Raw genomic sequence first — 25,529 nt, forward strand, 5'->3', positions numbered from 1 at the left:
AAGGCAAAAGCCTTAAATACAAATGTGAGGACTGGGAACCATCCCTGGGGTTATGCAAAGCACTCATTTTTCCTTTAACTTGTAAGTCACTTCCTTTATCTCATTCCCTTTCGCTTCCAACAGTTGCTCTGGCCTTATAACCCTAATATAATCATAAATAATGCTAAAATTTGGGTTATTATGGTTGTAAGACAGGCTTATTCATCAAGAACATATTCAAAAAACAACTGTCTTAATAATGGATACCACAGAGATACAAAAGTGGACAGGGGATGATCATGTCAGGTGGTTAGTTGACTTCTCTACATTTGACTATCTTATTAAATAATATAGGTGTGTATTAGTCCATTCTCACACTGCTATAAAGAACCACCTGAGACTGGGTAATTTGTAAAGAAAAGGGGTTTAATTGACTCACACAGTTCCATAGGCTGTAGAGAGGGCAGGAAACTTACAATCATAGCAGAAGGGCAAAGGGGAAGCCAGTACATCCTATATGACTGAAGCAGGAAGAAAACTCCCAAAGGGGAAGTTGCCACACACTTTTAAACAACCAGATCTCATGAGAACTCAATCATGAGGCAGCACTAAGGGGATGGTGATGAACCATTAGTGACCACTTACATGATCCAGTCACCTCCCACTAGGCCCCACCTACAACACCAGGAATTACAATTCAAAATGAGATTTGGGTGGGGACACAGAGACAAACCATATCAAGGTAATAACAAATGAAACAATCCAATGATTACTCAACTTTAGATTTTCTGATTTATGGAATATTCTTTCATATATATATACACACTTTGATATATATTTGCATTTGTATGTGTACATATATATTTTTATATATGAAAAATTATATTATGAAACTATTATTACTGATATGGTTTGGCTGTGTCCCCACCAAAATCTCATTTTGAATTCTAGCTCCCATAATCCCATCATGGGAGGAACCCAGTGGGAGGTAACTAAATCATGGGGGTGTGTTTCTCACGTGCTATTGTCATGATAGTGAGTAAGTTTCATGAGAGGGGATATTTTTATAAAGGGCAGTTTCTCTGCACACACTCTCCTGTCTGCCACCATGTAAGATGTGCCTTTGCTCTTCCTTTGCATTCCTACATGATTGTGAGGCCTCCCTAGCCATGTGGAACTGTAAGTTAATTAAACCTCTTTTTCTTTATAAATTACCCAGTCTCGGGTATATCTTTATTAGCAGCATGAGAAGCGACTAATACAGTAAATTGGCACTGCAGGGAGTGAGTGCTGTTGTAAAAATACCCAAAAATGTGGAAGCAACTTTGGAACTGGATAACAGGCAGAGGTTGAAATCGTTTAGAGGGCTCAGAAGAAGACAGAAAAATGTGGGAAAGTTTGGAACTTCCTGGAGACTTGTTGAATGGTTTTAACCAAAATGCTGATTGTAGTATGGACAATAAACTCCAGGCTGAGGTGGTCTCACATGGAAATGATGAACTTGTTGGGAACTAGAATAAAGGTGACTCCTGCTATGTTTTATCAAAGAGAATGGCAGCATTTTGCCCCTGCTCTAGAGATCTGTGGAACTTTGAACATGAGAGAGATGATTTAGAGTATCTGGTAGAAGAAACTTCCAAGCAGCAAAGCATTCAAGAGGTGACCTGGGTGCTGTTAAAAGCATTCAGCTTTATTCATTTATGAAGATATGGTTTCAAATCGGAACTTATGTTTAAAATCAAAGCAGAGCATAAAAGTTCAAAAAATTTGCAGCCTGATGATGCAATAGAAAAGAAAACCCATTTTCTGAGGAGAAATTCAAATCAGCTGCAGAAATTTGCATAAGTAATGAGGAGCCAAATGTTAATCACCAAGACAATGGGGAAAATATCTCCAAGGCATGTCAGAAGTCTTCATGGTAGCCACTCCTATTATAGGCCTGGAGACCTAGAAGGGAAAAATGGTTTTGTAGGCTGGGCCCAGGGCCTTGCTGCTTCGTGCAGTCTCAGGACTTGGTGCCCTGTGTCCCAGCTATAGCTAAAAGGGGCAAAGGTACAGCTTGGGCTGTTGCATCAGAGGGTGCAAGCCCCAAGCTTTGGCAGCTTACACATGGTGTCAGGACTGTGGGTGCAAAGAAGTCAAGAACTGAGGTTTGGGAACCTCCACCTAGATTTCAGAGGATGTATAGAAATGCCAGGATACCCAAGCAGAGGCATGCTGCAGGGATGAAGCTCTCATGGAGAGCCTCTGCTAGGGCAGTGTGGAAGGGAAATGTGGAGTGGGAGCCCCCACAAAAAGTCCCCACTAGGGCACTGCTGGGTGGAGCTGTGAGAAGGGAGCCACTGTCCTCCAGACCCCAGAATGGTAGATCCACTGACAATTTGCACCACGCACCTGGAAAACCCATAGACACTCAACACCACTCCACGAAAGCAGCCAGGAGTGGGGATGTACCCTGCAAAACCACAGAGGCAGAGCTGCCCAAGACCATGGGAACACACCTCTTGCATTAGTGTGACCTCCATATGACCTGACATATGGAGTCAAAGGAGATCATTTCGGAGCTTTAAGATTTGACCGCCTGCTGGATTTCAGAGTTGCATGGGGCCTGTAGACCCTTTGGTTTGGCCAATTTCTCCCATTTGGAATGTGTGTATTTACCCAATGCCTGTACCCTCATTGTATCTAGGAAGTAACTAACTTGCTTTTGATTTTACAGGCTCATAGGTGGAAGGAACTTGCCTTGTCTCAGATGAGATTTTGGACTGTGGACTTTTGAGTTAATGCTTTTGAGTTAAGACTTTGGGGGACTGTTGGGAAGGCATGATTGGTTTTGAAATATGAAGACATGATATTTGGGAGGGACCAGGGGCGGAATGACATGGTTTGGCTATGTCCTCATCCAAATCTTATCTTGAATTTAACTCCCACAATCCCCACGTGTTGCGGGAGTGACCCAGTGGGAGGTAACTGAATCATGGGGGTGGGTTTTACCCATGTTGTTCTCATAATAGTGAATAAGTCTCATGAGATCTGATGATTTTATAAAGGTCAGTTTCCCTGCTCATGCTCTCTTGCCTGCCACCATGTAAGATGAGCTTTTGCTCCTCCATTGCCTCTGCCATGACTGTGGGTCCTCCCCAGTCATGTGGAACTGTGAGGCCATTAAAACTCTTTTTCTTTATAAATTACCCAGTCTCAGGCATGTCTTTATTAACAGCATGAGAACAGACGATTACAGTTACCATGCTGAAGCTGACACAAACTGTAGTTTTTCTTGCTATTAGTACTGGAAAATTGCTGAATCTGTAAAAGTATTTAATGAAAATACAAATAATTGGTCAATTTTAAAATGTCATTTATGTATATACAGATACAGAAGATACAAAATGAAGTAAAATAAAACTTGGGAAAACAAAATATTCAGAAAAAGCCTAATTTTAAAATAGAAAAACATAAAAGCTCTAAAGACTAATACCCCTCATTTAAAAACAAACACAATTATCCCATTGGCTATTTTAGCTCTCCTGGGTTGAATCTTATGCTAGGGGAACAGAAAGCCAAACTGTCCCACTGTGACCTATGAAACCCTGAAAAATAATTGGCTCTCTAATGAAAAAGAAAAGAAGATTAAACGAGAAAGAACAGCCCTACTTCAGGAAGAATGAGTCTAAGGTAATATGATGATAGAAGAGTGGACTGGAAAATGACTAAGAGCCAACAATTAAATTAAAATAAATGGCTTATTTTGTGTGAAATGTCACAGCAAGAGATCTTTTGAAAAATGTGATTTCCCTCAGTGATGAAATTTTTCCAATTAAAATAAACTTTATATACTGTATTTTAAGTTATCCATTGAAATATGTAATTATAATATATTTTCCATATTATGATACAATTATATATATTCATATCCATTATTAGGTCTGAGTAACATTTGAACGGGGAAAAGGTCTCTATTCCCACAGTCTCTATCACATGAACAGAAATATTCAAGTAAAAATATGTTGCAAAACATCATAAAACAAGAGTAACAATTCATGTTTTAAAACACAAACTTTAAGATAAGGAAATTTAGTTTCATTGTTATCTTTTAAAAGTTAATAAATTTTTTTCTAGATTAGAAATAGTTTCTCTTTGAATCTTAAATAGTAGTGAGAGTCACAAAAAATGTTTTTAAATGCCAGTGGCTCTTTACTCTAGGTTTATAGAAAGTATTTCTAGGTTTAAAAAGATACATGAAATAAAAATACATATAATTTATTTATTTCCCAGAAAAAAATGAAATTAGTAGTATATATTACAAACTGCAAAATATACGCTATGATACTTGATGCACATTAATTAAATATAACATTTTGACAAAGAAGGGAAAAAATGTTTCCTGGTACTTAAGAAAATACAATATAAGAATTTTTCCTAAAAATCTAGAAAGGCATATTTGGCTATGGGGACAAAAACGTATGTTAATGTGATTGATATAGATCTAAACATCAATAAACTTTTTTTTTTTTTTTTTTGAGACGGAGTCTCACTCCTGTTTCCCAGGCTGGAGAGCAATGGCACCATCTCGGCTCACGGCAACTTCCGCCTCCCAAGTTCAAGCGATTATCCTGCCTCAGCCTCCCAAATAGTTGGGATTACAGGCGCCCGCCATCACACCCAGCTAATTTTTGTATTTTTAGTAGAGACAGGGTTTTACCATGTTGGCCAGGCTGATTTCAAATTCTTGACCTCAGGTGCTCCACCCACCTCAGCCTCCCAAAGTGCAGGGATTACAGGTGTGAACCACTGCACTCAGTCTTCAATAAACATTTTGTGAATAGAATAAATGATTTAAAAAGTTGAGTCAAAATGCTCCAGGACTCTTAAAATGGCATTCCTATAAAAGGAATGCAAGCTAAAAGAAAGTGACATAACATAAATAATGTTCGTTTTACACCCAAGTATCCTGTGAAACACTGCAATTTTATGGCATAGACTTGTTCCACAGCCCTTGTTGCCAAAGATATCCATGTCCTCATTTCTTGACCCAGTGAATAATTTACCTCACATGGAAAAAGGAACTTTGCACATGTGATCAAGGTTAAAGATTCTGAGATGGGGACAAGCAGAATGGATTATACAGGTGGGCCCAATTTAATCCCATGTGCGTCTTTAAAAGAACCTTTCGTAGGTTAAATCAGAGTTAGAGAAGGAGACGGAATCATGGAAGCCAGGCGAGAGAGATGTAACAAGATGACTTGCTCTGCTGTTGCAGGCTTTGATCATACAGGAAGGAGACCACAAGCTGAGGAATGTGGGTGGCCTCTAGCCACTGGAAAAGGCAAGGAAACATATTCTCCTCCAGAGCATCCAGAAAAGAACACAGTCCTGTTAATTTTAGACTAGTGAAACCCATAGTGGACTTCTATAGAATTGGAAGATAATAAATTTGCATTTTTAAAGCTGCTAAATCTGTAGTAATGTGTTATAGCAGCAATAGAAAACTAATACAAACCTCATTTGTGAGCATAATGATTCTTCCAGTATCTGTTAGCTAAGCTAAGCTGAAATTGAAGGGAAAGCTAAGAAAAATAGATGAGAAGTTAACCCAGAGTTCTGACATTACTGGGATGTTGAATTAGCCAACTCTAGGACCACCAACCACCAGACTTCTTGTTTTAATCATTCCCTGCAGGCAAGTTTCCTCACTGATTCAGAAGAAAGGACTGATTTATATACACTAATACAGAATGTAAAATTCTAAGGTTTTTTTTTTTTCTAATCACAGATTTGGGGGCTGTAAGTCATATTCTGAGTTGAATAATTTCCACTTCAAGAGTTCTGTCCTCCTCATCTATTACCTGTCAAGCTAGTAGAGAAGTATAAATACTCACTTTCATTTAAGCTAAAAACGAAAGACATTTCTTTATGTATTTCCTTAATAATTTGTCAGCAGTTTAGGAAATGAATATTTAGTTGAACCATGTGAAGGTTTCGATTGTCAAAATGGTATAATGACATATGGTTCACCCAACTAATTTCTATTAGATGTACCACACAAATGGAGGAGAAAAAAAGGAGTAATCCATTCCTAAAAAATTATCACTCTTCCGAACCTTCTGCTAGCAATCTATGAAACTAAAAACACTAAAAGTTATCATGCCTCCTGCAAACCCTTCAGAGAATTTAGCCATACACTTTATCTGGCATTCTTATTTGCCTATCAAATAAAGGTTCTCTATGCCTTAATTCAACCCAGGTCCATATTGTATTGAGCCATCTCTACCATCCTCACTAATCTCTGAAAATGTAAATCACTGTCAAAAATAATGAATTATCAGCAAAAACAAGTAACATTTTATAAGAGAGTGAATGAGCTTTTCAAGATCACCCCCAAAGTCACCAGTTCAATGCTCTAAAACTGAAATCACAACAAGAAAAGCAAAGTTTAGAATTTCAGCTTTCAAATCTCATAAAATTTCAAACATTATTAGGCCCCAGTTCCATGAATGAGTCATCAACTGAAAGGAAAGAAGTCATGGGGAAAAAAAAAATCAGGAAATAAAAAAGAGCTTTATATTTATTCCTGATTCAACAAATCCCTGTCTCAAGAAACCTAATGAAGCACTTGACATTTAAGACATACATAAAAATGAAACTAGATATACAGAATAATCTATTATTATTTTCTAAAGTTAATGGTATGAACTAGTGTTACAGTAGTCTCCATAAGTGGCTATTAACATAGGTCAGTTAACACAGTAGTTTCATGATTTAGAAAGTTTCACTTGAAAGCAAGGCTACAGTGAACATAGGCCATTTAACTTGTTACACTGTGGAAGATTCAGAGATGATACACAAAATTTTATAAGTTGAAATGAATTCTGTATTCTCAACATTTAAGTTCAGCTAACATTTCCTGAGCAACTACAATGAGCTGGGCACTGCAAAAGATGCTTTACAATATGCATTATATAATCCTCACAATAACCTCATGAGATGGGTATTATGTCCCCCATTTTATAGAGGAAAGAAACTACAGCTGTAAAAGCCAGGGTCACACACTTGTAGGGTGGGCTCCACAACGTCCCTCACTTCGCGTGTATATTACACAGCATGGTGTTAGTATTTACAGCTCAAATACTTACAGAAGTGAATAGAGGTACCAAATGATGAAAGATGGTCTTAATAAAAAACGGCAAGTTTTTAAAGCCTTTAATATAAATTGTGGAATGAGGGTGAACTGCTGTGGGGCAGTGGTGAGGTGGCAGGAGATGAGAGGAAAATTATTTTAAATCAAAGCAGAGCACTTTAAATAAAACATAATAGGATTTCTTTTAATCAGAGAAGCAGCATGGCATAGCGCAAAGACCAATGGCTTTAGACTTGGATCTGTATTCCCTTCAGAGTGGCTGATTCTTTTAGCTGAAATTCACCAAAGAATGTAACTTTCTTACATATAAATGTATACAACATCTGTCTTGGTTCTTTCACATAAATGTTTCTGGGAGCAAATAAAGTAATATAAGCAAACATTTAACTAGTAAAAAATACATTATTAATATGTTGTTTTATTATCATCTAATTAATGAGTTTCATATTTTGTCCAGATCTGATCTAAGTATACTTTTATTAATAAATGCATTATAGTAGTCTGTTAAAGTGAGTGAGATTCAAAAACGGACAGTCTGATGTTAAAATTGCCTTAAAACATTATTCTAAGTTAGATGAAATATTTCATTACATGTATTGGTTTCTTGAATTAAAAAAAAAAAAAGGCAACATAAATTTAAATAGGCAGCAGTTAAGCCCAGGCTCAGGCCCAGGTCTTTGATGTTACTTCACTTTCACTACTGCATAAATGAGAGAGTCTGAATTAATTCTGTACCTTTTTTTACCAAAGACTCCATTGATAGTCAAAGAAGTGGACCCTTTCTCAAAATAGTATTTTCAAATGCATAAACAAAAATATTTAGGATTTCAAAGGAAGCAAATTATACTTGAAAGGAGCTATCAAAATGCATTAAACACCAGTTTATGAAACAGTAATACACATGTGAGGAAGCAATGTAGATGTGCTGCTCAGATCTCCATTTAGGAAGAACTTTCCATTCAGTTGCAAGGAGTGCATTTAGCTGACAGGCTTCAAGTTGTTAGCAACTTTAGAATCCTCCTTGACTTCTGAGTCCAGGCCACACTCCTCCTGGGCAGCCCTCAGCCTATGGCTGAGCCTGGCACAAGTAGTAACGACTGCCACTAGGGCCCAATGAGAGACTCCCCTCACAGGCATCATTTGTTCCAGAGTTCCTTCCTAGCTAGACTGGCTGAGAATTTGTCAGGTTTGCACCATGGTCTAAGGTTTTACCTGTCCAGTCTTGCATCCTGACCGTTAAAAAACACACACACTCCAACAGCTCCGTGTCTGCTTCCAGGTGGAACCAATCAACAAAATCTGCTTTATTAATGAATTAAATAACAAGATCTAGTTGCAGGTCTAATAACTACTCTAATTTTGAAATACTGATCATTTTAAATGATATTTCAACTTAACTAAAATAATTCTAATGTATTTTGAAAGTTTATATGAACTGTACTCATGGAAATTTAATAGGTACTGCTATGTTTGTTGCCTATAATTGAAGAAAAAGCTAAATTTCAATTAGAGGTTAAAGTATGTGATTGTTTTTCTTATCCAAGTTCAGACCCCAGAATTCTAACTGCAGACCCCAAGTTAAGAATTCTGGGATAAAGTGTCTGACTTTGAAACATCCATTCTTTTAAGATACAGAGATGAACTTCGACAAGTGAAAGCTGTGGTAACAAAAGGTCTCTAACCTGGCTTACCTACTTAGATGCCAACAAACATGTGAAAGCTTCTATTTAATGCACAGAATACATTATAAGATCATATGCCCAAATGATTTAACCTTGAGGTTAAATAGCTTACCTAAACACATGAATGCATAATCACCTAAAAATCTAAATTGTGAAATTCAAGATTCTGAAATATATAATAAAGTTATTTTTATACAGATTTTTCTAAGAATATACTACACTGTTTAACATCAAAATGCTATATAGAATTCACTATTTACTATATTTATACCATTTATTTGCTATACTATTTATTTCATACCAAATTGCTATATAGCACTTAATCCAGCAAGAAGTATCCTGTATCTACTTCTGACTCTCCTATCTTGACCCTATTCTCTTCCTGTGTTCCAAGGATGGTATCAGGTTACCATTCTAACTCCAGATGATTCCATCTCCTAGCTAGGCAAACAGTATATGTAAGGAGAGGGGGAGGGGAAGGAGGAGAATAGGTATGTGAATAGCTACATTTACAAATTTTTCTTTTTAAATAGAGACAGGGTCTCACTCTATCACCCAATGTCTACTTTTGTAGAGACAGGTCTCAATACATTGCCCACGCTGATCATGAACTCCCGGCCTCAAGCAATCCTCCTGTCTTGGCCTCGCAAAGCACTGAGATTAGAGGCATGAGCCATTGTGCCCAGCCTCAAAATGTTATTAATGCTTTAAGATTACAAGACAGCATTCAGAAGGATAAGCCTCATTTAAATTTCCAGGTGGTTAATAACAAGCACTAATTTGAGTGGGAATCCTGAATGACAGAACATGATGCAGATAAGGCAAAGAACTGCCTAAAATAGGGAAGTGCACTTTAAGCAATAGGAGGGCAACTAGAATTGCCCTGATGAAATGGAGAGTAAGGCAGAAGATAGAGAAAATGTAAGATAAATTTTGAGACAAAAGGTATGAGATAACAACAATGAAATGTAACTTTATAATTTTGTTAAGGGATGATAGCTATAGACACACCACTAAGAACTTACTACCAATATTAAAATATCAAGGTCAACTTGTAAAATGGAAAAGAAACAGTATCCTCCAATCTACCATTAGTCAAGTGACTCCAGTCAAATTCATTACCCTAATATCATTCCTTTCTCCAGGAGAAGTAAGAAAGTAGAAAAAAGAAAGAAAAAGCTATGTGTATGTACATACACACCCCAATACACATATACTCTAGTTTCTTCTCTTTCTGTTTCTAACATCTGTACAGTATGCAAGAAACATGTCTATAGGGATTCAAAATAGACATGTTTCTTGCATACTGTACAGACGTTACAATGCATAAATCTCTACTGCACTATACCAAAGATATGCTGTAACTAAGCATTTAACCAAAGCATTTGGTGGACTTGCAAGTCTTCTGTGGCTCCAAGCTACATAAATCCACTTTCTTTAGCCTCTCTCTTTAGTTCCCATTTCTCTAAAGCTTTCAAAATAAATTCCCATTTCTTCAGCACCTCAAAAGAGAAAATACTATAGCTGGTAACAATGAGATCCTTTAATGAGAAGATAAGATATTCTTGATCCATTTCATAATTTCCTTAATTCTTTAGTACTTTTGAGATTCAGCCACAGACAAGAACCAAATGATATGTCCCTAGAGAAATATTTCATTCTCTACTGACTCTCTCCCCAATCTTCCAAATTAGCATCTGTGAAATATTCTGTTCTTTTCAGAAAACTTTACTATGTATAAAACATGTTCCATTTATTTTGGCATCATCTCTTTATTAGCATGTATTCCAAAAAAAATAAATAAACATATTTCTATGTGTTCACCTTAATGTAGCCTTGTTAGGTAGTTTCAAAATTTTTATACACATTTGTTTGTACAGAGGAATAAATTATGTTTCAAATACAATGCAACATCTTGAACATAGCCAAGTTGCAGGGATAATCCATGTTTATCACTTACTACCTCAATTCTTTGTCCACTGAATTATGATGTCAGAAATCTAAGCTTGATTTGTTTTTAAGTGGATAATCCATTACTTTTTCCATATGCCATAACTATTCAGTTGAGAAATAATTTATAAACCAATTTATGGTCCCTAACTGGCAAATATGACATACCTGTTATAAAATATGATTACTTCAGAAAGCTAACAATTGTGGAACCACATTTTCATAATAAATTAGTCTAAGTGAGTTAGACTATTCATATACTTTCAGAAAGCCCTTTAATCCCTATTAAGTTAACAGTTTGTGAATAATGAAAGTAATTAGTATTAATTTTACTTGACAAATCCAACACCAATAACCTGTTAGTATACTCTAATCCATTTTCCAACAGTCTGTAAAAATTAACCAACAGATGCTTCCAATCTGGTAAAAAAAAAAAAAAAACACACAGGTCATTAGCATTATTTTGATGATACCAAATGTTCAATATGTGAATATTATGATTAAATTTCAGAGAGAAATATAAACAATGTTCTTTTATAACCTTGTTAAGTCTTAACAGAAGTTGAATTTAGTAAAATATGTCAGTCTTTTCTAAAATCAAAATCAGCATTTGTTATTCCACTCCTCGTTATTATGCTTCAACTAAGAGCTTGACTGAGTTTCACCAGGAATATAAAAGCAACATGAGTATGGGAAGCACGCCTGCCTTATTCATGCTGGCATCCCCAATGTCCAGCACGAGGCGCAACATGCAATATGCACCCAATAAATATTTGTTGAGTGGGACAGTGGTAGCCAATAAGAAAAAGTGGAAGATATGAAAGAGGAGGTATGAGAAAAAGAAAAAAGATAATCTGGAAAAGTGTCTACATATATTTCCAGAATAATTTAAAATATAGAAAGCTGAGATGTACCCCAAAAACTTACAAGAGAGAATCAAGAAAACCAAAGTGAATTACTTAACAGCAAAATAAAGTATAAAAGAAAATGATGTAAGTGAATCAGGAAAAAATTACTGATTTTTCACAGGAAAAGGATTAGAGAGGATTCCTATTCCTCTACAGATATGGCACAAGATACTTTCCCACAGAAGCGTTATAAATGGTCACAAAGATTAATTTAAAAAGCAGAATAGGTAAGCTCTAATTGGAAAAAAAAAAAAAGTAGGAATGTAATAAAAGGCAACAGGAATTAAGAGGAAATATCCAAGCCCTTATCAAGAATATCTTGGTAGTGTAAACGTAGGTAGAGCAGGACAGTATAGCAAGAAGTCAGAATTGTTTTGCCATCAGCAGACCAGAAGAAAAGATCTCAGCTGAGATACAGTAAAGATTAAACCAGATAATATGAAGACAACCCAGCTCAGGCACTGATATATCACGTATGTGCAATAAATATTAGCTCCTTTTCCAGCTCTCAATGTATTAGACCTGTAAATCCCAGTGGTCTAAACATTAAAAGTCCTGAAAACCTAAAGTAGTGTCTACCGTAAGAAAAAAACCCCACTTATTTGACAACAAATAAAGGCTACATGAGAGAAATCTTCAAGGATCTCTTTAAATGATTAGATTCAGTTCCTTTGTTCTTACTACCTATTTTGAATGCTTGGGAAGCACAAAGGATTGGCATCTATCATTTAAATGCCTGGGATGGAATATCCTTCTTTATAATCAAAGAAATAGCCTTGATTCTCAGTCCAAACAGTTACTACTGCAATAAAAAACAGAGATACGCCATTTCTCTAAAAAACCCACTATTCTTCAGTAATTACCATCCTTCCCCGCCTGGTTGTGATGAAAATCAGCCAGCAGCCAATGCCTCTATCTCTCACACTGGCTTGCTAAAGGGTGGAAAGACAAATGGATTTTCACCTTGGAATGAACAATATTTAAGTGACCAGGTTTACTTTTGTTTTGGGTTTTTTTCTTTTTTTTCTTTTTTTTTTTTGAGACAGAGTCTTACTCTGTTGCTCAGGCTGGAGTGCAGTGGCATGATCCTGGCTCACTGCAACCTCTGCCTCCCAGGTTCAAGCAATTCTCATGCCTCAGCCTCCCAAGTAGCTGGAACTACAGGTGTGCACCACCATGCCTGGCTGTTTTTGTTTGTTTGTTTGTTTTTGTTTTAATTTTTTTTAGTAGAAATGGGGGTCTCATCATGTTGGCCAGGTTGGTCTCAAACTCCCGGCCTCAAGTGATTCACCCACCTCGACCTCCCAAAATGCTGAGATTATAGGCGGGAGCTACTGCACCCTGCCATAATTTTGAATTATGCAGCAATTACAAAATTGATTCAAATGAAGTATGTTGGAGTCAGGGGGACAAGTGAATGTAACATTTGGACTCAATGCCTCAGCAGCCAGGCCGCGAATAGAGACCACAAAGAGCAACCTGTCTACTTGACTGAACAGTCTTGTCTAAACTCTCTGGACCTCTTTCTCTTTCCTTCCTTTCTGATCTTTCCTATTAAATGGCAATATAAAATACTGTTTCTCTGAACGTAGCAATGACTGACCTTTCCTATAAAATACTCTGAAGTGTTTTGCATGTAAATACACATTTTAACTACAATGTATTTTCCTTGATTGCCAGACGACCAGAAATGCCAAAAAGCATTCTTAGGACTCCTCAAATAACGCTTTCTAGGAATTATCCTTTAAAATGAAGTCTCAAAAAAATAGCTATCTTTACAGCTCATCTCTGCTTACCACTGACAAATGTTAGCACTGCTCGAAGTCACAACCCTGGGCTTCCCCACCTTTTGTGTTCCCCTTGGAAATGTCATCTACTGTCACAGAAAAAAAGAAAGCAGCATTTGAGTTGAGTTGAAACAGAAGGTATCATAGTCCTCTGCCAGCCTCTAAGTCAAGTGAAGATTCCAGGCCAAAGGACCAGCAATAGAAAGGCAGAGAGAGATGGAAATAAGGAGTATGCAAAAACTGATCCCTTTTCACCTTAATCTTTCTAACTACTATTAGATTCAGCAAATATATCATTTTTTTTTTTAACCTTGAATCTCAAGGCTAAAGTTAGATGACTTAAGAATTTTTTAAAGGTCCAATTATTTCATTTAGGGCTAACACTACAGCTAAATTAAAGACATGCTAACAAGTTTCCCTTTTGAGCCTCATTAATTAAGAAAGTAATCAGAGTAAGGAGAAAAAAAGAGAGAGTAGCTCTATGGCAGCATTACTTAAATAGTTTTTAGGAACCACCATTTGTACCTACTAGGAAAGCAAAAGGAAAACTAATCAATTCCAGATAATGAAATCTGAAATTCTGAAGTGTTTTACATGTAAATACAAATTTTAACTGCCATATATTTTCCTTGATTGCCAGAAGAGTACACTAATCTTATTCAAAGAAAATTTTGATCCTCCATAATCAAAAGGTAAAATTAAAATCTTATTCACAAGTATACTAGGGTGAGCTTGCTGAGAAAATTCTCCCTGTGTTCAAAGACCAAAAATATACCATTTTTAATATTTTAGTCAGGATAAATGGTACTCAAAAATATCTGTTAACGATTTTTGATTTACCAAATTCTAGAAAACTACCTTAATTTACAATTACCTTTTAGAGAGAGTTTCTAATTTACATTAAGAATTTCTTAATTTACAATTACCTTTTAGAAAGAGTTTCTAATCTTTCAGAAAGTCATTCAAAGGAATACAAATACATTTTAAAAATATCTGCCAACATTCTTTGGCTGCTGTGCTCAAGTTAAATCAGATGTATAAGGCATTTAGCATGGTGCCTGGCTAACAGTCAACATTTAAGAAGTCAACTCAGCCTTCTATACAAAGGTCTCTGACCTGTATCCATTCAGTACAATCTCTCCCTGCCACCTCTTCCTTTGTTCTATGAGCCCAGGTATATAGGTAGCATAAGTCTACAGTGAAAAAGTTCTTTTGGAAAATTAAAAGGTAATGATTGATCTAAGTGTTTTGCACTACAGATCTAAAATGTAAGTTTTATATAATACTTAAAAATTCTTTGTGGAGATCAGTCTTGAAATGTAAGTAGCAGGTCCACGAAATTGGATGAAATAAGTTCAACTTTTAGACTTACGTAATATCTAAACAATTTTTTAAAAATCACACTGCATAGGTAAAACCTATCACAAAACATTCTGGAAAATGAATGCCATTGCTTTTAATGAAAAGATCATATAATCTACTCAGATACTTCTCTTTCAAGCTAACTTTTAAGACACTCTAAATTCGATATTTCTATCCCATGTGACTCATAGCAATTAATTAAATTATGTGATAGTCACTGTAATCTTTTTTGGATTATACTTTAAGTTCTGGGATACATGTGCAGAACATGCAGGTTTGTTACATAGTTATAAATGTGCCATGGTGGTTTGCTGCACCCATCAACCCGTCATCTACATTGGGTATTTCTCCTAATGCTATCCCTCTCCTAGCCCCCCGAGTCACTATACTACTAAAGGGTAGTAAAATTCTAACTAAAAGAAAGCACACATTTTGTTTTTCTATTTTTCAAACTAAAGGACATTCTCATGCCAAAACTGTCTCTGAAAATGTCCTCTTTTACAAAAGTCTAATTTATCCCAATGGAATATCTTCAAAAATAATATTATATAGAAAATTTAATAATCAAAATTTTATATTAACCTTTTGTATTTTTAAAACAGAATTTACTTTTTAAGCACTTTATTTCATTATACCATTTATTTGCCCATTAGGAATGTAAAAATATCATGTACAGGATTCAAAAACCAATGTTTTCTAAAAATTAGTATGTAAAAAGCATCATGTTAAAATTCTAAAATTAAATTAATTAAATAAATAATTTATAATCAATAAATTATAATAAATTAAATAATCAAAAACTTACCTTTTTGTTGGCAACAAAATGTATTCTCAAGTTTACAAAGCAAATCCACATTTTCATACTTATTTTCATTTACTTTTATCCAGAAACAGTTTTCAGTCATTTCATGAGGTCTGATCTACAATCAGAGAGAAGACTGATTCATAAATAGGTGAGTGTTCACCTGTCCGAGGCCAAGCACAGCCTATCATAGCTGCCAGCAGAAATTTATAAAGTCGTATCTGTAAGATTTTTCCCCAAAGTGTGTTCAATGAGATACAAGTTCTGCAGAATGTTAAGGTCTTATTAGGAAGAAAAGGCTTCCATGATCCAATAGTTGAAGATTTGAAATATGATTTAATTAGCTTCTTCTCAATTGCATTTCTCATAGTCTCTAACAATCCTCACCTGCACTATATACATCTTGAAGGGCAGGATACATTATACAGCATTTTCCATGTTTCTGTTACCATAAAACCATTTATCTGCAGGAATCTGAATTCTTAAGATCTGACTAGACGTTAGCTTCTGACAACTAGTTAACACTTTCCCAACATCTATCAATAGAGAAAATTTCCTAGGAACACCATCATTTATTTTTGAGAAATGCTTCATAAACATAGGATTCACTGCAATAATATTTAATTATCAACTTAATTACAAATCACATTCCACTGGAACAACATCAACTCTCACCATATTTATAAACCAGAAAGTCTTGGTCAATATCAAAGGGCTTTATCCTAATACTTTAAGAAAAAAAAAACAAAAAAAACAAAACAAAAAAAAACGCTATTTTATTGTCACTAATCACTTTGATTAGTGACACTAGACATTACATATATATAAATTAAATTATGTATAAATTAAATTCCATTAGAAATTATGTATATGCAAATCCAAAATTACATTTAGATCTAGGTAAAAGTATTTTCCTCTATTAATTTGTTTTACCTTTAACCAATTCAATCTTCTCATGCTAATTTCAGGTTTAAATTCTTTCTTTGGTTTCAACCCAAATGGCAGGGTTGGTAGAGGAGAATTTTGTCCTCCAAGGAATCCCAGGGGAGGTGGTGGAGGCACAGTACCACCGAATGGCATCCGCATTCCTGGAAGTGGAGGAGGTGGTGGGGGAGGGGGTGGAGGCGGCACCCCTCCACTAGAAGGCAGTGGAGGTGGAGGAGGAAGTGCTGAGTGGCCAGTTCCACCTTCTTTAGAGGGAGGCAAAGGAATATTACAATCAGCTGGTAAGGCACCAAACTGGAGAAAAAAAACAATGAGACATAACTAAGAACATGTCTAAAAAACTTGTAAATATACACTTTACTCAAAAATAAGGTATTCATTTAAACCAAAATAATTACATATCAGTAATTTCATATGGTTTAACCAAAATTCAAAATTCCAACAATTTTTCTTCTAATTTAAGATTGCAAGGTTTTTTTTCCTCATAAAAACATAATTGCCAGAAGTATAATTCCCTGTTTTGAGGCAGTTATCTAGGTAGAAATGTCCAGGAGGGAAATGGGTATGTGGATCTAGAAGATGTGAAAATCAGTAGTCTCTGGAGAACAGTTGAAGTCAGGGAAGCAGAGAAGTTCACTCACAGTATGGAGAGAATATGTAGCATGATAAAGGGTCTATGCACAGAGTTCTATGGAACGCAACCATTTAAGTGATGAGTAAAAAATAAGATTTCAAAAAAAGGACTTAAATGATATTGCCACATCATGCCTTTGCTCAGATCTTCTCAATGGTATCCTAATGCATTTGACAAAACAACAACAACAACAACAAATTAAAATTCTTCATAGGTCTATATAAGTATGTCATGATCTGGTCCTTGCCATCTGGTCTTGCAGGTGACTTTCTTCTAATTCCATGTATGTGCCAACCTCATGCTAATTTCAGGGCCCTTGTACATGCTGCTTCCTCTCTGCCTGGAACATTCTCTTCACCTGACCATCTCCTACTAGCCTCTTCAGTCTGAGCTACCAGGTCCCTTCCTTGGGAAAGCCTTATCTGACCACTCATTATACACTCACAGCACCATGTACTTTTAAATAGCTCTTATCAAAAGTGTTAATTTATTTAAGGAATCATTAGCATTTATCTCTTTGACAGATTATAAGCTTGATGAGGTGACTATCTTGTATTATTTACTGCTCTTTCCCCAGCACCTAAATCAGTAACTGGTACATGATAGCTATGGAAGAAATGCATAGGATAAATGCATGAAAGACAAGAGAAAAAGCCAAGCACAGGGTCAAAAACCATGAATGAAGAGAGTACCACCTAAAAGACTGCTTTGCAGAATCAAATGCCACAGAGAAGCAAGGTAAAATCAGGGGTGAAAAAGAACCGCCTGTGTCCACTGGTCACTTTTGTCCTCATGTTTCCATGGCATAATAAGAATTTAACAGATGCATTTCGATGGCAACAAAGAAGATATTCTGGGTTAATAAATAACTTTTGAAATATGATTAGCTTCTTGAAATTACAAACTTCAATTCTAACTGCCTTTCACATGGTGGGCATTTAATAAATGTTACATAATTTTAAATTTTCATGGCACAATTATGAAAAATAGACCATGTATAAAAGCTTGAAATCAATGACGTCTGAAATCATGACAAAGAAAACAGTGTTATAAAAGAAGTTGAGGCCACAAATCAAAAGCATGCCTTATCAAAACCAGTAAGTATAAAGAAAAACCAGTTCAGTGGTAATCTGGGTTGCTGTGTTCAAAGATGGTACCACCCTTTGAATGTATTTGATAATTAACTATCAGTGTATTAAAGATATGGCTGAATTTCTGCTCTAGAATAGTTCTTTTGATAAAGTGTGAAGACTGACTTGAAGATATGGTTTGGGAGGCCAGACACTGTGACTATCGGCTCATCACTATGTCTCTCCAGCACCTAAAGTACCTGGTTGTGAAGAGACTACAGGAGCAAAGGAATTAAATCATAGATAACAGAACATATTTCACTCATACTCTTCATAGTCAGCATAGCTTTGAACAAAAAGAAGCATCTTCAGATAAATGTCCTCATTTCATAAGAAATAAACCAGCATTCAAAGAAAGAATTTGCCAGTTGTTCCAACATGAACATATGGTGGCCAATATTAAGTATCTAATTCTAGCTTTTCTTCTCATAGCCATAAACATGGGTCATCACTGCATACAATTGTCATCACTGCATACAATTTGAAACAATTTAGGAAATTCCTTGATTTAATCTCACTTTCAAAACATATACTTATTCCCATTTCATATAAAAGCACTATGCAGCAATAACTTATCCAAAAATGGTGGATACATGTTTTATAAACTGGAATTTTCTGGAGAAGATTTACAAATAAACCTTCAACTGAATATAATTAAAAAGAAAAGAAAGTTCTTAAATTTACATTAGCCCAGACCAAGAAAAACTTGTCATATATATTTCAGCCATTGTCTATAACTCAGTCTGAAGTACAGACACAATCAAATGTTTCTTTCAATATGAGAGACAAGGAGCCATATGGGAAAGATTTTAAAAAAAATTCAATAAAATGTGATACTTCCCTCTTGTAGCACTAATGAATGAAGATGAATGAGAATAATTTTCTTGTAGATAGGAGATTTTAATTTTTTTCTCAAATTGAATACTAACAGATAGCTATCTCTTAAGGTATCTCCAGACAGCCTCAGTAACAAAACTATCCACTAAGCATTTAAAAGAAAACAAAATTGCCAATAAGAGAGGATACAGTATACCTAAGACTATTTCAACATAACCATAAATTAAGATGAAAGCAAAATAGCAAAACTATACTTATTGCTCATCATCCTGTACGTAAATCTACATGAAGAAACTTAGCTATGAATATTCTACCTCCTTACTTACATCAACATACAGCATGCAGGTGACGTATTTCTTGCTATCTAAATGTTTTATGTGTAGAGGGTGCATGGGAGCTATCTGCTTCATAATCCAGATTTACTCTCTTTTTTGTCATGTTTTAAATCTGTTTACTTTGGAAATTGAAAAATTATCAGAAAATGTTCTCATTCAGCTAGAGGTTATCTTTTACTGCAAGGGACCCCTAGGCTGAAGGTTTTGAAAAATAAATAGCTTGAGCAATAATTTCCTGTAGTGGGATAAAGATCAGTGATGAATAACAAATCTGAGAGTAAAAGATTTTCTTACTCTTTATGCTTAATTACTTAGGAAACATGTGACATTAGGAACAAAACCCAAACAAAACATAAGAAAGCCGAATAATTAGTAAAAGCTTAGATATACATACATATAGAAAAAAAAAGACCAAAAAAAGCAAAACACAAGTACATATAAATAATGCTATAAAAATATACAAGCAAAATTAAAGTTTAAACATTTTGATTCTATGAAGATATAACATAACTTTTGCTCCCTCACTGTGTTTTTAATACCCAAATTCACTCGGAGTGGAATTTTACCTGAGATTTAAAAGCTTGTAGCTGTGCTTGAAGCTCATTAATCTTTGCCTCTTTTTTCTGCAATTCAGCCTGAGTTTCTTGGTGGTCAGTAAACTCTTTTTCAAACTGAAACAAATTAAAAATAATAACAAAAACAGAAAGATGAAAATGAAAAGCACTATTCTTCTTACAGAAATATGACTCGAATGATCTGCCAGTAGAACACAAATTCCTGAATTGGTTTTATGAAAGGAGTGGTAGAGTTTTGAAAAGTCACTGAGAGTCTTTCTCTAGGCCCCTCCAGGTCCCAGCCAAAATCATTCATTCACAAGGGGGCAGAAAAAAGCCACAGACAAAAGCTGTGACCTCTCTGCAGAGCAAACTGGCCACAGTTATCTGTAACCTTGGCATTTTCTTCAAAGTCTCTCAATATTATTGTGACTTTGTGTAAAATAATAGAGAGCAAAGCATTGTACGAATTCCTTGCACCCCCTACTTGCAAAAACTTATTCTTGAAACTTATCTGAAGTATATCAACATGATTTAGGGGATTCCATTTTAATATTTTTTATTACTAAACAACTCCATTCTATTCAGTTTCTAACTTTTTTCCTATAACAACATAATATCTCCGAATATCTTTGGGAAAGTAACGATAAATTAATTTTTCAAAATCCCTAGTGAAATACCTTCTGGAAAAAAAAGCGAACAATAAAATTTGGTGAATCCAGTGAGTTTTCTATAAGAATTTATATATCCACTCATCACCAGTTCTCATCTTGCATTCAAATAGATTCAACTTTGTCATTATTATGACTAAAAATCTCCTTTTTGTCTCACAATCAAACATGAGCATTTGACTTTCTTTAAAAAAAAAATGAAAAAAAAATTCATCAAAAAAATGCAACTATCTCACAAATGTGGCCTCTACATTTTAAATATACTCAAACCTCAATTAGGAAAATAACAATGTAGAACTCCACCATTTACAAGGGGCTTTTATTTTTAGTTTATAAAGGGTATCTTATTTTGTCCTTAATAACACAGAGGCAGTTGGTAGTCCTTTATAGCTAGTAAAAAATGTGAGATTAAAAAGCCAGATTTCCTGCCTTCAGAGTCTGAGTTCAAATGAAACTATGCCACCTCCCTGCAATTAACATTTAGATAATGCTTTACAGTTTTACTTAACAGATGAATTTTTGGAGCAGTTTTTAGGTTCACGGCAAAATTGAACAGAAAATAGAGATTTTCCACATACTCCCTAACCCTGCACATGCATTATCTCCCCCCATACTTTATAGTTTTTAAAGTACAAAAATAAGCATTCTTAGATTTCATTACAAAAACTCTGTGAAATAAGAAATACTGCTTTAATTCCCATTTTACAGGGAAGGAAGGTAAATTTCAGACTACTGATCCTCTCAGTCTCAACCTTGTGTTCCTTTATTAAGATAACAAAAACTGATAGGTAAAAACTGTCCAAGTGTCCTTCAGTTGACCTAAGCCACAGCAACATTACCATTCCCCACTACTACTACAGTTCCTACAAACCACTCTTACCGTTAAATAATTTAAAAGATTCTAAGCCTAAATCTAATCAAATTACTAATCTACTAAACAAGCCATGCATGAGTCTCAGAGGTCAGCCCACCCTCTCCCGTCACCCAGCACCTCCACCTAAGGACTTGCTAAATCAATTGCCTTCACACCGTCCTTGCATAGCTAACCCCTCTGTACTTTCATCCCTCATTTTACTCCTTATAACCCCTCTTACCATAATCTCTCTTTAGCTTAAAAGTCACCTTTTTCAAAGAGTATTCTTAAACCATACTCACTTTTCTGACCTGTTGAACCCCGTTCATGTCATTATCTGTCACAACTTAGCTATAATTCATTCTAAAAACCCTGACTTACCAAATTCCAAGTCCAGAAGTCCAAATTCCCTGGACTTCTCTCAATCTCATCTTAGGTGGTCTCTCTAGGGCCATGCTATTTCAATATCATAGCCACTGACCACAAATGATTATTTAAATGTAAACATAAATTACCAAAATAAATAAAGTTTAAAAATTCAGTTCCTCAGTCACACCAGCCATTTTAAAAAGTACACTATAGGTACATCTGGCCGATGACTACCATGTAGAACAATATAGATTATAAAACATTTCCACCATCCCATATTAGACAGGCCAGTTCTATAGCATAAATACCTACAAATAGGCCTTCATATTCAACCTCTTTTCTGTATGTTCCTTTACAACACACACTTCTGGTTCTCCTGCTACTCCTTGAGTGTTCCTACAAATTCCTGTTATGTGTTTCTACAAAATCCAACCCACTAATGTTGGCACTCTATAGGACTCTTTCCTCATCCCCCTCCTGCTTGTCTCATCTTCCACACCCATGTTTAAATCACCGTGCATACACTGATGGCTTACAAATCCCTATCAACATCTCAGCTTCTCATTTGAATTCCAGGCTACAAATCAGTCCATGAATATATTTCCAACCACTTAATGAAAACTTATCAAGACAGACAAAAAAAACCATATTTTCAAAACCAAACATGTTTCCCCCTATAAGATTTGTTTTTTGAATGTTGCTATTCTTTATCAAAGGCAGCTCAAATAATATGACTCCTTTGTTCTTAAACTATCAGTGACTTCATTACAATCATTACTATCTAAGAACCCTCTAGGATCTGGCCCTAACCTACCTATTTCTCATTACATGATAAATATTTAACAACACACCCGAGATATGCCCCCTCAGAGTGGTAGGTTCCGGAGACACAGTTAAACAGAATATGATCAGTGTCCTTTTTAGTAAGCACAGTGGCTGGTGGAGAAGTAAAAGCAAACTAACAACCCTAAATCCATTAAAAATACCAGCAATAGAGAGAGAGAGAGAGAGAGAGAGAGAGAGAGAGAGAGAGACTGAAAGCTGGGGAATGATTCCTGGAGGAATGATGCTTGACCTCAAAGTCTGAAAAACTTACTAGCATTTCAGCCTGTGGATGAATACTTTGTAATACTTTGCAATACTTTGTAAGGGGCACAAAAAGAGATATGAGAACAAACTGAAGGAGATAAAGCCAGGAATGTACACAGAAATAAAATTGCTGAAAGGAATTTTGCAATAAGCCAAAGAGTTAATCCTTTTTTCTTAAAAATCCTGGAGAGTTATTAGGGTGTGTATAATAAGTAAATAACATAATCAAAATTTTACTTTCAAAAACTCAACCAGCAGCAGTGTGAAAGATGGGCTGAAAAAGACATACTAGAGGCATGGAAATTGGCTTGGAGGCTATTGCAGTTATCCAAGAGAGAACTGAAGGCCTTCCTGAATTGAGGTGGAGGAGACGGTAATGACAAAGAAATGAAAAAAGACTACAGAACCCAAAAATGTTAGTATCTGACTGAATGAAGGAAATGAGAGAGAGGAGTATATCTAAGATGACTACAGGGTTTTGTTGTTTTACAGGCTGGAAAAAAAAGTGTTGTTATTTGGTGAAAATAAATAAGGTTATAAAATGCAGGAGAAAAAGATATTTTTAGGGAGAAGAAAGATAAATTTGGTTTTGGATATGCTCAGCTTGAGATATGTATAGGAAATTCAAAAGAAATTTAGATACACATCTTTCCTTGGCTATCTCGCATTGTTCTTCATAGTGATACCTCAAGGCTCAGATTAGACAGCACTTCCTTGGAGAAGGCTTCCCTGGCCACCCATGACTAGGTAAGGGACCTTTCCTCTGGGCTTACATACCACATAGGGTTTGTCTACCACACCAATTGCACACTGTAACAAAAAATCGCCAACATACATATTACTATAATACACCTCAGTAACACTCACCAACCTGAAAGCTCATTAAATGTGAGAAACTTTTCTACTTTATTCATCACTTTTCCAGTGTCATACATTTATAATTAAAGTCAAATAAATATTTGCTGAACGAAGTGATGAGCCAACCCCATCAAATCTTCCTTTATATGTTGAATGACTGTATCAACATAGTCACTCTCCCAGCATCAGAAATCTTTGAGAAGTCATTTTCTCTTTTTGACAACTAAGACAAAGTTCACTACTACACAGCAAGAAAAAAATTACATTCTTCTTATAAGAGTAAGAATGAAAAATCCTTACTACAATATCAATATGTGTACTATCCTATTTCATAAACCCTAGACTAAAATTCATAAGGAAAAAGAATTATTTTAGGACTTAAGATAAAAATTATAAAAACAACCACAGTCATAATTGGTAAACTCTAAGAATACTTATTAAATTAACTTATTCATACTGAAAGTAACAGTATTAGTTATGAAAAAATAAATTTACACATCCTCCCCTATAAAAAGATAGCTGAAATATAAACTTTGCTTTAGAATTTTTGTAATATCTATAGTCAAATCACTGTAACCTTGAGGACAAAATGAATCTCCCTTAAAAGCACACCTTATAAAAACTGATATGATAGCCTTCTTCTCCAAAAAGAGTTACTAGAGCAATATTACACTTACAAAATTACACGCAAAAAATGCTGAAAAACACAGTTAAGGTTGAGGCTCTGCTTAATTTCATTCCCTAGGGTGAACGTATTAGTGCATCTGTACAAGAAGGTTGGTAATTCAATATTCTCTATATACTTTCTGACATTTCTGGTCTTCATTTTTCAAATTTATGCACCAAAATAAAGAATGTGTTTAGCAACTATGATAGCTTCCTGCCTAAAGCAAAGTATTTACATGTGTCCTTATAAAGCTATCAGAACAAAGTTTTTGCTGATATATACGAAATGATATGGCAATAGAAATATTTTATGGAGCAAATAGTATTTTCTGAATACACCTAAGACATATAATTTCTGACTAAAAGGAGACAACTAACCTTGAACAAGGTCTTTCTTCTATTCATATTTAAAGCCTACAATTTTTAAAAAAATTTATTGAGAAACTTTAACTCCATTCATGTTTAACTCCATTCATATATAGTATATACCTAAAAATGATAACAAAATCAAATTTATACTATCTGGGATGCATCCAAATCAAGTACTTGAAAGTGTACTACTACTTTCCAATAAAGAGTTAAAGTGCTTATCGAGCTCAGAACACAATGTTGGCTGGGTGAAAGGTCACCCCACAACATGAACATCTATCCACTGTAACACTATGAGACTAAATTTTAATGATCCATTAATTTGTTTCCCCCACTAAACCAAGTCACTTCAGAGCAACGACAATATCATATTCACAACTGTAATCCTAACCTGCAGCCGAAGGCCTGGGAAATAACAACCTCTCATTTAGCGTTTGGTGAAGTCAGAACCTTAAGGCCCCTGAGGACATTTATGTTTTTCTTAAGTTACTCTTAACTTCCGAAAGAGTGCCTATAATTTATGTTTTATCTTCAAAGTTTATAGAAATGTGCAACTGCCTCAAGATACACTTAGTATCTGCCACATCAAAAACGTAAACTCCTTGGCATGA

General features: G+C 35.2%; 1 protein-coding gene across 1 annotated transcript in view; it reads right to left on the reverse strand.

The window, feature by feature from the left end:
- DIAPH3 (diaphanous-related formin 3) overlaps positions 1–25,529 on the reverse strand; it is a gene marked incomplete at its 3' end in the record, with an annotated part of 233,999 nt that overhangs the window by 30,572 nt on the left and 177,898 nt on the right. Inside the window, exons 15-17 of the mRNA XM_011943276.1 lie at positions 20,056–20,160; positions 16,542–16,847; positions 15,612–15,726 (exon numbers count right to left, since the gene is read on the reverse strand). Coding sequence (XP_011798666.1) covers positions 15,612–15,726; positions 16,542–16,847; positions 20,056–20,160 — 526 coding nt within the window. The remainder of the gene's footprint in view (positions 1–15,611; positions 15,727–16,541; positions 16,848–20,055; positions 20,161–25,529) is intronic.

This window comes from Colobus angolensis, unplaced genomic scaffold, assembly GCF_000951035.1.
Source record: "Colobus angolensis palliatus isolate OR3802 unplaced genomic scaffold, Cang.pa_1.0 Scaffold218, whole genome shotgun sequence".
NCBI classification, from domain to species: domain Eukaryota; kingdom Metazoa; phylum Chordata; class Mammalia; order Primates; family Cercopithecidae; genus Colobus; species Colobus angolensis.